The sequence below is a fragment of the Carcharodon carcharias genome, chromosome 9 (genome assembly GCF_017639515.1).
Source record: "Carcharodon carcharias isolate sCarCar2 chromosome 9, sCarCar2.pri, whole genome shotgun sequence".
Lineage (NCBI taxonomy): Eukaryota > Metazoa > Chordata > Chondrichthyes > Lamniformes > Lamnidae > Carcharodon > Carcharodon carcharias.
The window spans coordinates 55,359,358-55,373,185 of record NC_054475.1 but is presented as its reverse complement, the minus strand read 5'-3'; the positions used below and the strand labels follow the sequence as shown (position 1 = coordinate 55,373,185).

Genomic DNA, 13,828 nt, shown 5'->3' with positions numbered 1-13,828 from the left:
TATTGATTAGGCCATAGATTTATATTTTAAGATTGAAATGCCAGAACTGTCATTGTTTCAGATTTTTATTCTTATTGGTAGCAAACCTGCAGTTTGCACCATCAGTTTTAAATGTTCCGAAGTTTCAACCCACACTGATTGTGGTCCAGATTTCTTTCCTACCTTTATTGACACGGACTCTCATTACATTAGTTTCACAACAGCCAGCACTCGTTTGTATAACCTTTTTGTCTGAAGCTTAGATTGCAAGGGGAGTGGAATATAAAAGGGAAGTTTTGCTACAATTGTACAGGGTGTTGGTGAGACTAAATCTAGAGCACAATGTATAATTTTGGCCTCCTTATTTAAGAAAGGATATAAATGTGTTAGCAGTTCAGAGAAGTTTCACTCAACTGATACCTGGGATGGAGGATTATCCTACGAGGAAAGGTTGGACAGGCTGGGCCTGCACATTGGAGTTGATTGAGAGGTGACTATATTGAAACCTGTAAGATCCTGAGGGGACTTGACAGAGTGGATGCTGAAAGAATGTTTCCTCTTGTGCAAGAGACTAGAACAAGGAGATACGGTTTAAAAATAAGGGGTCTCCCATTTAAGATGGAGATGAGAAGAATTTTTTTTTTTGGAGGGTCATGAATCTTTGGAACTTTTCCCAGAGAGCGGTGGAGGCAGGGTCAGTGAATATTTTTAAGTTAGAGGTGGATTCTTGACTAAGAAGGGAATCAAAGGTTACTGGGAGTTAGGGGGAATGCGGCGTTGAGGCCACAATCAGGTCAGCCATGATCTCATTGAATGGTGGAGCAGGCTTGAAGGGTTGAATTACCTACACCTAATTTGTGTGTTCATATGAGTGGCAGTAGAAGTTGAGCGATTGAAAGCAGGACCACATCCAATGCACCCGCCCACCCATAGCTTGGGGAATATTGAGGTCTGTAGAAGACCCACAGTCGCTTGAGCTGAAATTGACTAACTGAGCACTCAAGTAGATTGAACTGTGCTCCTTTGCTGTCTTGCTCGTTATCACACCACTGAGTCATTAGGGATTCAAAAGGAATCTTGTTTTCAGTTTGAGTCATCTCTAGCTGCTGATGTGATCCTATGTACAGAGCTATCTGTATTATTTCATTCACATTGACAGCAATTGCTGTGGACCAACAGCTGGAATTTACCTTTTTATAGCGGAAATTAACTGACCACTAGCAGGTTTTTCACAGGTCTGTTTTTGATTTTAAGTAATGCGGTTTGACAAAAGATTTGTTACTCGTAATGCAGATGTTTGGGGTACATCCCTTTCTTTCTCTCTCTCCACCTCCCCCCCCCCCCAAACCCATGCCCTGGCCATGACTTAGAGTGAATGTACTGAGATATGTACAGAAGCATACAGACAGTAGATTTTAGATAGTTCCTTGTCTGTGGACCTTAGTGTTGAGTCCATAATGTTTGACAGCAGAGGACATGCCAGTTGAGTTTAGTTTTGACTTTGTCTAATGCTCACAACTACATTTTCCATCAGAGAATATAAGTTGTGGAGCAGTGAGGCTGCTTCTGTTCCTTTTCTCCACCAAGTCTGTGGGTACTGTTTCAGTTATAGCGCAGACTGGAAATCTGAGTTGGGACAACCTTATCTCTGAGTTAGTCACACAGCTGTTGTTTTCTTCAAGTTTATTGAGGGACGTTCATTTCAAAAATTCACCGTCTTAGACCATAAGACATAGGAGCAGAAGTAGGCCATTCAGCCTAGAGGGTCTGCTCTACCATTCACAAATCATGGCTGATCTGATAATCTTCAACTCCATTTTCCTGCCTTTTCCCCATAATCCTTGAATCCCTCACTGATAAATCTGTTTAAAAAAAAATAAATAAATCTATCTCTTGAATATACTTAACGACCCAGTCTCTGCAGCCCTCTGCGGTAAAGAATTCCACAGATTCACTACCCTCAGAAGAAATTCCTCCTCATCTCTGCCTTAAATGACCCCTTACTCTGAGATTATGCCCTCTGGTCCTAGAATTTCCCACAAGGGGAAATGGTCTCTTAGGAGGCTTGACAGGGTAGATGCTAAGAATCTTATGTTTCAGTTAGGTTGCATCTCATTCTTCTAAACTCCAATGAATACAGGCCCAACCTACTCAACCTCTCCTCAAAGAAAGTCTCTCCATACCTGGGATCAACCTAGTGAACCTTCTCTCGACTGCCTCCAATGCCAGTATACCTTTCCTTAGATAAGGGGACCAAAACTGTTCGCACTATTCTAGGTGTGGTCTAACTAGTGCTTTGTATAATTTTTGCAAGACTTCCTATTTTTATACTCCATTCCCTTTGAAATAAAGGTCAACGTTCCATTTGCCTTCCTTATTACCTGCTGAACTTGTATACTAGCTTTTTGTGATTCATGCATGAGGACCCCCAAATCCCCCTCTGCTGCAATTTTCTGCAGTCTTTCTCCATTTAATTAATATTCAGCTTCTCTATTCTTCCTGCCAAAGTACAGAACCTTACATTTTCCCACATTGTATTCCATCTGCCAAGTTTTTGCCTGCTCACTCGCTTAACCTTTCTATATCCCTTTGTAGACTGTTATCCTCGTCACTTGCCTTCCCACCTATTTTTGTCTCATCCGCAAACTTGGCAATAGTACATTCACTTCCCTCGTCCATGTCATTAATATATATTGTAAATAATTGCAGCCCCAGCACTCATCACTATGGCACTCTTAGTTACAGGTTGCCATCCTGAAGTGCCCCCCTTATCCCAACTCTGTCGTCTATTTAGTTAGCCAATCCTCCATCCGTGCTAATATACTACACCCAACACCATTGGCTCTTGTCTTTTCAAGTTACCGCACATAAGCCTACTTATCAAACGCCTTTTGGAAATCCAAATATATTACATCTACTGGTTCCCCTTTATCTATCTTGCTGTTACCTCAAAGAATTCTAGCACATTTGTCAGGCATGATTTCCCCTTCATGAAGCCATGCTGACTCTGCTTGATTATATTATGCTATTACATCCTTTATAATAGACTCTAACATTTTTCCCAATGACGGAAGTTAAGCTAACTGACCTATTTCGGTTTAACACGATTGTTTCTGACCCAAGTTTCTCACGCAAACTGAATGCTAAATTCTATCTTGTTATGGTCACCATTTTGTAGGGGATCTTTTTCTGAGATCATTTATTAAACTTGCCTCGTTATACATTACCAGATCTAAAATAGCCTGATCCCTGGTTGGATCCACAACATATTGTTCTAGGAAACTGTCCCAAATACACTATGAATTCTTGATCGTGGCTACCTCTACCAATTTGATTTTCCCAATCTACATGAAGATTAAAGTCACCCATGATTAATGCACTGCCTTTTTTACATGCCCTCATTATCTCCTGATTTATTCTCTGTCCTACAATATAGCTACTGTTAGAGGTCCTATAGACTACTCCCATCAATATCATTTTCCCCTTGTTATTTCTTACCCCCACCCATATGGATCCTACACCTTCCGATCCAAATCATTTCTTGCTATCGTACTTATTCCATCTTGTACTAACAAAGCTACCCCACCACCCTTTTCTTGCTGCCTGTCCTTTTGAAAAGTCACAAAGCCTTGAATATTTAGTTCCCAGCTTTGATCTCCTTGTAACCATATCTCCATTATGGCTGTAATATCATACCTATTAACCTCTATTTGCGCTATTAATTCATTTGCCTTGTTCCGAATGCTACGTGAATTTAAGTAAAGAGCCATTAATTTTGCCTTTTTACCATTTTTTCCCCTTTTGACCCTATTTGCTACTGTTTGTTTGTTTGTACACCCTGTCCCTTCCTGTCACACTCTGGAAACCATCACTTAAATAGCTGCCCTGTAAGGCTGCCATATCCTTTTGCTTTGTAAGCCTGCCTATCTCCTCTCCAGAATCCTCCCCCTCCACCTCTCTATTTAGTTTAAAGCCCTCTCTACAGCCCTAGTTATTCAGTTTGCAAGGACCTTGGTCCCAGCACGGTTCAAATGAAGCCTGTCCCATCAGAACAGCTCCCTTCTACTCCAGTACTGGTGACGGTGCCCAATGAACTGAAACCCATTCCTCCCACACCAATCTTCAAGCCACGCATTTAACTCCTTGACTTTATTTACTCTATTCCAGTCTGCCCGTGGCTCGGATAGTAATCCTGAGATTATTGCCTTGGAGGCTCTGCTTCTTAATTTAGCTCCTAACTGTTCAAATTCTTTCAGCAGAATCTCCTTTCTAGTCCTATCAATGTCGTTAGTACAAGCATGGACAACGACAACTGGATCCCTCCCCTCCCACTCCAAGCTCCTCTCCAGCCCTGAGGAGATGTCCTTAACCCTGGCACCGGGCAGGCAACTCAGCGTTTGAGACTCACGCTCGCGGCTGCAGAGAACAGTATCTATCCTCCAAATTATGTTGTCCCCTACCACTACTACATTCCAATTTCCTCCCTTCACTCGAATGGCTCCCTATACCACAGTACCGTGGTCAGTTTGCTCATCCTCCCTGCAGTCCCCACTCTTGTCCACACAGCTTGCAAGAACCTTGTAACTGTTGAACAGCTGCATGGGCCAAGGCTCCTCTAATGCTGCCCCCTGGGTCCCCATACCTGCCTCACCTGCAGTCACACCCTCTTGTCCCTGATCACAGACCAAATTTGAATTACTTACTCTGAGGGGTGTGACTGCCTTCTGGTGCAAAATATCCGAGTAACTTTCCCCCTCCCTGATGTGGCGCAATGTCTGCAGCTCGGACTGCAGCTCCTCAACTCAGATCCGAAGTTCCTCAAGCTGCAAACACACTACAGATATGTTTGTCCCGGATCACCTTGGTATCCAGCCATTCCCAAATGCTGCAGCAGCAACACATCATCCGTCCTGATATCACTATCTCATTTTATTAATTTATTAATTAATTCTCTAGTATCCCTGCTCTTTGCACTTGTAAATATTTTAATATTGTTTTAACACCAGTATCGATCATATACTTAAGCTATTTTTAAGAAAAATAGAGAAAAAAGACAAGCCCTAAACACGAAATAAAAACCTTACTTTGACTTTAAAGACTCACCAGTCAGCTGCTTTCCCTGCATTCATGTCATGTTGTGGTTCGTGACATCACTCCGCCGCTGATGGCACATAAAATATCCTCGCGCTCTGCACTCTTTTTAAATGAATTCTCCCGGTGCCCTTTTTGAAAGGGGCTCCAGGGTAGCTATATAGGAAATTTCCACTCACCTTCCCCCTTCTGAGCATCCTCTTGTCTATTTTCTCTTTGACCTGCTACAGTGGTTCTGCTGAAAGAGTATTGCAGCATGTTTACTCCATCCATTAAAGTTATACATCCATTGATGTATAAGTGCGATAGGTTTGATGAAGTGAGTATGCACAAGTGGGACTCTTGGTGGGGAGCAGGCAAAATGTAGTTGACATCTGTTATAGACTGCAGGGACACCAGGTTAGAATTGGCAGAAGACTGAGATTTCCATCTTTACCTCGCCAATTTATGATCTGTGTCTTTTCAGAAAACTGCTAGATTTTCATCCAAACCAGAATCCCTGAGCAGCTGGGAGCTCTGTAAAAAGACTAGCCTATAATATACTTCTGTTACTCAGAAATAAAACCCTGAATTTCATTTGGTGCATAGCACAGATCCTCCCAGAGGTATAATGCTTTTGTGCTGAAAAATAGCTTTCATGGTTCTAGAGAATTTCATTAAACAAATATGGCTCACTTGGTGGCTTTTTCGATAAACATAGCCTAAGATGGAGTACTGAACATACTGTAGGTTTGACCTCTTGATGCTGAATCCTCTCGGATTTCCGCAGCGGCACCACAGTTGGCTGCTGTGTCCTTGGTTGAGGAAGAGATTTCTTTTTGCAAGTTCCTCTTCCTGACTATTAGATCTGGACTGTCTCCCTGTTTCATGGCCTGTCAGCAGTCAACATCTGGAATTACATTAGTATTGTTATTTAAGTGACTTCTGTTCTGCTGCCTTTCATGGAACCTCAGGAGACCAGAAGATTGGTGGGCTACCAGGCCACTGTCATTTCAGTGATTCAGCTAGAGTTGAGCATTTGCTGTCTACATAGCACAGTTGGGTTGTTGCTATTAATCAAATTTACTACTGTTTATTTGACTTGCAAATGAAGGCTGAAAGGTATTCAAGATCAGCATAAAACTAGCAGCTGCAGCTCTGAAGTGTGAAGAATTTAGCTCCTGAGTTTTATTATATTGACTTCGGGCCAACTCGGCAGTCTTTGAACCAATGAAAGTGTTTAGTTCTGAAGGCCCATTTTGTCAGTTTGTTTCTGGTGTATCCAGTTTGCTAGAGGAACCATTGGGAAATTAACCATTTGTTTTACTTCTTGCAGGGATTCACTGCAGAGAGAAAGATTCGTCAAGCTGGAGTCATCGATTGATTTCTTTTCTCTTCCCCCAGCAAGCACATTACCCAATGCAGTATCTTCGGGGAGGGGAGGGTTTACGCAAGAATAGTCTGCCTCTACTACCCTCTGTGTTTCCCAGCCCAAAATGGAACACAATTTATCTATTTTCAAGCAAATCTTCAGTTCTACCACTTGTCTGTGCTTTTATCAAAAGCTTAAAAAAAAATACAAAATGAAGCAAAAATAAAAAAAATACAAAAAAAAGGTAACGCACAGGCTCGGGGCAGTGAATGAGCAGGAAGCCTTATAGTTTCACAACCATATAGGAGCTTGATTTAAACTCGAACAGCATCTTACATCAATGCTAATTTGAAATTTAAGTTTATTTGCCTTTATATGTTAGAAGGAAAATCTGTGAAAAAAGCTATACAACTGAAACACTTGAGTGCCATGAGTGCTGGCTTTCATTAAATCTTTCAGTAAAAGTTTGTTGACGCTGTGGAGCACTGCAGCCTTGGAACACTTTTTCCCTATTCCAGAAACTAACAGATTTGTGCCTAAAAATAAATATCACTGTTATTCCCACAAAGGGCACCCTGTGTAATACCGAATGAAAAAGAACGGCTGACTTTTTTTTTTAAAAGTATATTAATGCATCAAGGTGGAAATGTTAATTGTTGGTACTGTATATATGCCTTTTGCATAGAAACAGGGAGACTAGTTGATATCAAGCGTTAGTAATCAAATAACTGGTCTGTGTTACTATACCAAATAAGATCAGGAATTTAATTGATGTTGATGTGGGACAGAGGCAGTATCCTGTTTCTGTTTCGCCTCTGCTCACAGTTTGGGGTTTGTCTAAACTGGGAGATTGCTTTGTTCTTGCAAGAAGGAAAATAAAACACCTGGCTTTCTCCTGTGTCCCTGTTAATGGTCATGAAAAAGAAACTAGAATAAAACGTTTTACCATAAATTTTGAAATCTCAAATCGACTTTGTCTACCTAGATCACTGGACATTGTGAAATTCTTCCATTGGTTTCCCTACCTGAGCTTAAATGGTTGATTTTGTAACTTTAGGGCACAGCACACATGAATAAATTAAGCACAAGTAAGAACTTTGCGACTGAAATTGCAGAGAACTTGCATAAATAGGCAGAGTGTGTGTGTGTGTGGCCTGTCAGCCCAACTAGGGTGGGTGTCCTGGATTATGACCAGCTATTTATTTTGGTACGTTGCTTGAGACACAAATACTGGCCAGGACATCAGGGGTAACCCCTCTGCTCTTCTTTGAAATAGTGTTATGAAATCTTAAACATCCATGTGAGAAGGAAACCAGGGCCTCAGTTTAACATCTCATCCAAATGACAACACCTTTGACTCTACTCCCTCAATGCTGTATGGGAGTGTCAATTTAAATTTTAGTGCTCAAGTCCCTTGAGTGGAGACTTGAATTGACGACCATCTGGTTCAGGTGAGAGTGCTACCAACTGAGCCACAGTTAGATGGAGTGGTTAAAGTTGGGGGTGCACAAGAGGCCAGAATTAGGAGCGCAGAATTCTCAGTAAGGCTAGAGGAGACTGGGGAGGGTGAGGCAAGGCTAGAGGAGGTTAGAGAGTTAGGCAAGGGTAAGGCAGAGATTTTGAAAACAAGGGTGAGAATCAATGACTTCCAGTCTAGTGACACAAGGCAGGTCTGCAAACACACGAGTTGGGTGAAACAGACTTGGTGCAAGTCAGTATATGTGGTAGAGTTTGGTTTAGGTAGGGCGGAAGCTGAGAGTCTGGGGAGCATTGGAATAGTTCGATAGCAAAGGCATGGGCGAGGATTTCAGCAGCAGATGATCTGAGGCATGGGTGAAGTCGTAGATGTTAACAGCTGTAGAAATTAGTGATGGAACATAGATTTGTGATCGGAAACTCAAACTGAGTCACACGAGGGTTGTGAACAGTCAGACACTTGGAGCAGAGTTTCAGCGGGGACCAAAAACAATGCGCTTCAACCTTTACAGTATCCAGTTGGAGGAAATTACTGCTCATCTATTATTGAATGTTGGACAAGCTTTGAGACAGATCAGTGGAGGGGTTGAAAGGTGGTGGTACAGTAGAGCTGTTTGTTGCCACTGTACGTGTGAAACATAAGATGTTTTCATGTGATGTTGTGGAGGGGTAGCATTTGAATGAGAAATGCAAGGGGGCTGAGGTTAAATCCTTGAAATTCAGAGGTAATGGAGGAGGAGTAATAAGAGAAGCCATTGCAGGTGATTCTTTGACTATGATTGGATAGATAATGGAACCGGCGAAGGCAGTTCCACCCAGCTGGACATTAAAGGAGAGGCATTGGAGGAGAATAGCATGGTCATCAGTGTCAAAGGTTGCAGATAGGTTGTTGAGGAGGATGGCTAGTTTTCCACAATCTCAGACTGATTTTGAGTTGTTTTGGTACTATAGCTGGAGTGGAATCCAATTGTAGTTTTAAACATAGCACATCAAATCCTTGTACTCCTTTCTTCCTATTGTTTATATTCCTTTTTAAATGCGTCTATGTTAATTGCTTCAACTACTCCTTTTGCCAATGCATTCCATGTTGAAGTTTCTCCTGAATTGCCTATGAATGTATTAGTGACTCTTATTTATGACCCCTAATTCTGGTCCCCCACCCCCAACAGTAGAAACATCTTTTGTGTGTCTACCCTATAAAAGCCTTTCATAATCTTTAAAGGTCTCTATTGGGTCCCCCCCACCCGCCCCCGCCCCTGTTCTTTCCTCAAGAAAAAAGCATCAAATTAAATCTATCCTGATGGGTCTAAGTCCTCAGTTCTCTATTATTCAAGTAAGTCTTTTTAGACTTTGCACCACCTCTAGTGCTTCTCATTGTATATACAGAACTGCATAGTGTATCAAGAGTACACAACCTTGGTTAGACTACAAATTAAACACCATGGTTAGACTACAAATTAAATACCACTTCTGCCTTTCAATTCTATCTCTGTAGAAACTAACCCCAATGCTTTTCCTTTTCTTTTTGTGACCTTATTAACCTGCATCGCTACTCAGATTTGTGCATCTGTGTCTACCTTATTTGGATATGTTTTCCAAGGAAATGTTGCCTCCCTATTCTTCCTACCAAAATGTACTGCCTCGTAGTTCTCCATATTGAGGTTTGTTTTCCAATTGCACACTATTCTGCAAGTTTCTTAATGTCTTTCTGATTTAATTTGGAATGGCAAAGGTGGAGAAAAGTTTGTAAGGAACATTACAAAAACTAGAGGGGATAGGTTTTGAATTGGAGGGTGGGTAGAAAGTGGGGGGCTTACAAGAAGCCATTGCTTGCTGGGTTCATGGCCCTGAATTCCCAAATCTTTGATGTTTAAAATGGTCACATGGTGCAACTGAGGAACCAGATGTGTACTTCCACCTGGACACCTAAGGAGTGAACCGGATGTATCATGCCCTGTGTGGGGTGCCTTTTCTACCTTTACCTTTCCATCCAATCATGTCAGCCTTGATTTCTGCCCTTTCTGCAGTTTCCTTAATGTATACTACTCCTCTGCCTTCCTGCTGGTCAATCATTGTGTCAAGCTTCAAATCCTCTAACATGAACGCTATCCTTATTTTGCTGTACATTCTGAAGGAGCCAATGAAGCCTATTGTCACTTCCTTGTGAGTAGCGACACTATGCCCCATTCACATCTCTCTGATTTACCTACTGTGGAGTAACTTCACCAACCTTCCTGTCCCGCTCACCCACAAGACCAAGATCATACACCAAATCCTTCGGTGCTTAGTGTGAATTAAGATTCTCAAATGTTGCTTTTTTAATGCAATAGAATAAAATTGGAAAAATTAATTCCAATAGGTTTGATTACAGTAGATTAAAACGTAATTGACTGTGGAGTAACAAACTAACAATATTTGTCAAGTATAGTGTGCCTCATCTGTCAGTCACCAAGTGTCATACCTTTCCATCCACAAGTGTGAAAAATCCAAGGACCGTCAATAAGATTGCAAACACCTTACAGTTGTCTCTGTTCCTTCCAACTGGGAACCCAATACGTTTTTGCTTTCTAACTCCCGTTGTGTCCTATTTCTGCTCATGCTCTCCACAAGCTCATTTTGTTTACGAGGCCTACCTCCTGCATCACTACCTCCTTTAAACTAGCCCAGCTTCCCTGCATTTGTGAGCAAACGTTATCAGTGGTTCTTTATGCACTGTGCTCCCTCTATACTACTATCCTATCACCAGTCTGAGACCTTGGAACATTTGTTGCTTCTCCAATTAGTGCCAAACTTCATTCAGCTCCATGTTTTAATCTCTCCATCAGGTTTCCATCCCTGCCACAACAGTAAAATGACCTGAAATCTCATTGTCGAGTGTAACTGATGTGTTATCCACCTCAACATCTCTGTGGTCTGTGATATAATTGACTACACCATCATTTTCTGGGACTGCTTTGTTTGGTTCCATGTTTACATATTCAGTAGCCAGTTTACTGCTGTGGGAGAGAAGATAATGAGGATGGTGCAGGAAGTTAGCAGAGATGTGGTTGCATCATAAGAGTTTGTAGCATATGGAATCTCAGGTATACAGATGACACCCCACACACAGCCAGAACCAAGGAAGCATTAAAGATATGGCAGGCCTGGTCAAAAGATAGTCCTTTGGACTGAACATAAATGAGGCATAGACCAATGTTATGGCTCTAAATTACAATGGTAAAGTCAAGATTGGAAGCATCAATCCAAGAGTGAAACTCAGGTTAGAATAGCTACAGCAAGAGGTGTGACCAGTGATTTAAGTAGCATCTGGAAGTACAAAGCATCAGCACGAAGCTGAAAAATTGTCTAGTACAGTCACTAGTGTGGAGTGTTGCACTTAATGGATGAGAGAGTTGGATTCAGAAGAAAGATAATAAGAGCAGCTTATAAACGTGGGTATGGCAGAGGGTGGTCAGAATCAGCTGGATGGACCGAAAGACAAATGAGTGGGTTAGGTCAAGAGTAGAAGTTTAGGAATCAAAAGGGTTGCTGAGTACAGTTAGCAGATGGCCAAGTATGGACATTGGAAACAGACTCAACAGCCTTGTCCTGGTAACAATTGAAGCAGAAATTGAGGGTAAAATCAGAACAGGAAGAAAAAGTGTATGAGCGGATAACATTGAGATGTGGACAGAGGGAGACTTGAACAAAGCCAGAGAAGAAGCAAGACAATGCCAATGGTCCTGCAAAGGCTATGGTGACAACAAACAAATGAGTAGCCAGCAATGGCTTCATTTCATACATCTACACTATTTATTTCCAGAGTTCCCCAAGGATCTATTTTTGGCTCTCTTCTTCATCTATATGTTCCTTAGTGGCAGATGTGGAGTCAGTTTGCATGCTAGTAACACTGGACATTACACCACTTTAAACTTCAAAACTTTGTGTGCATGACAGAAGCAATCTGTAAGCGGCATAATTCATAAAGTTTTAATACATAGGACTTAGGAGTAGGCCATTCGGCCCTTCAAGCCTACTCCGCTATTTAATAAGATCATGGCTGATCTGTTGTGGCCTCAACTCCACAATACAGTTCAAATTTCTAGATCACAAGGATAATAGACACCAATCTCAAAATCACTCAGCAGAACTGGAGAATATTTAAGTTGGAAAATTGGATTGAAGGATGTATCACAAAAGATGGCAGAAGTCCAGGAATTTGAATTGTGTTTCATATGTTGTTTACAGCCTGGTACTAGTATGTGTACTTCCAAAATTATTAAAGTTTAAGATGCACAAGGACATTATAAACACGTTGTACAGCATAAAAGCAGAAAATAATGGGAAAACACAGCAGGTCTGGCAGCATCTGTGGAGAGATGAACAGTTAAGCTTTCAGGTAAAGCACCTTCAGAACTGAAGAAAGATGGAAAGTTAATAGGTTTTTGTGCAAGTGAAAGGGGGGAGGAAATGCAAAGGGTGTGTTAGGGTGGAGGGCAAGAGCGATTAAATGACACAAGATTTCATGGTACAAAAGGGAGTGGTAACGGTTGTAGTGAAGAAACAAAAGATTTGTCCAGAGTGGGTGTGAATGGTACATTAACAAACAGTACTGTCTGAAGGCAAAAACATGAAAGGATTAGGATTGGCCCATGGGGGAAAAAACAAACAAAATGGGAACAGTCTGAAACTGTCAAACTCAGCGTTGAGTCCAGAAGGCTTTAAAGTGCCTAATCAAAAGGTGAGTTGTTCCTAGAAACTCGGCCATGCTTGCAGACTGAGCAGAGGTGTTCTGCAAAGCAGTCACCCAATCTGTGTTTGGTGTCTCCATTGTAGAGGAGACTGCATAATGTGTAGCGAATACAGTAGACTAAATTGAAAGAAGTGTACGTAAACTGCCACTTCACCTGAAAAGAATCTTTGGGGCCTTGAATGGTGAGAAGAGGGGTAAAAGGACAGGTGTTACGTACATCTGCAGTTGCATGGGAAGGGGCCAAGTTATTGGGGGTGATTGAGGAGTGGACCAGGGTGGTTGCAAGGGAACAGTCCCTTTTGAAATGCTGACAGGGGAGAGAAACATGTGTTTGATGATGGAGAGGAGAAAGGGTTGAGGCAGTTGTATTAGGGAAAAAGTGCCTAGAACTATCCAGAATGACTAGTCTAGAGTGAGTGGGTGGTTTTGGCAAATGAATAACAAGGTCTTGTGGAGCTTGTTATTGTTGATCCAGATCTGGTAATGCATGGTTAAAGCTAGTTGTCTGCCCTTGTTATTGAGGGAGTGAGGATGATGAATGAAGGAGATGGAAGAGTGTGAAGGGTTTACTCTGAACAAGGGCAACAAAGATGTAGTGAATGAGCAGATCAATAAATATACAGTTATGGAGGTATGATGGTGAATGTGGGGCTGTAGATTATGAACCACAGCATTTGAGAGTGTGATTGTAAGTGACTTAATTAAAGAAATTGCATTTATATACTTTTCACAAGCTCAGGACATCCAAGAGTCCATAACATCCAATGAAGTACCTTTTTGTTGTAGTGACTGTTATAACCTGGTAAACACGGCAGCCAACTTGTGTACCCCAGGGTTCCGCGAGCAGAAATGAAAGAAATCAAATACTCTGTTTTTGATGGTGTTGCTTGAGAAATGAAAATTGACTTGGATTTGAAGAGAACTCCCTTAATCGTCTTCAAATAATGCCATGGAATCTTACATATATCTGAGAGGATGGATGGGGCTTCAGTTTAATGTCTCGTCTGATCTTCATGCAGAAGTCTGTCAATACCGCACTTTATTGTCAGCCCCGACTATGGGGGGATTTTATGGCACCTGCAAGGATGGGGAATGTGGCACGTAGGGAGACTGAATTAGGCGGGATGTGAAATTTCGATTTCCTGACAGTGGTTTGAACATAGGAACAGCAGTAGGCCATTCAGCCTGTCGAGCCTGCT

General features: G+C 41.7%; 1 protein-coding gene across 7 annotated transcripts in view; it reads left to right on the top strand.

The window, feature by feature from the left end:
• csde1 (cold shock domain containing E1, RNA-binding) overlaps positions 1-7,373 on the top strand; it is a 115,254-nt gene extending 107,881 nt beyond the window's left edge. For all 7 annotated transcript variants that reach the window (XM_041194954.1, XM_041194957.1, XM_041194953.1 and 4 more), the window contains one exon: positions 6,386-7,373. In XM_041194954.1, the coding sequence (XP_041050888.1) occupies positions 6,386-6,433 (48 nt within the window). In that variant the 3' untranslated portion in view covers positions 6,434-7,373. The remainder of the gene's footprint in view (positions 1-6,385) is intronic.
• Positions 7,374-13,828: the final 6,455 nt, after the last annotated feature.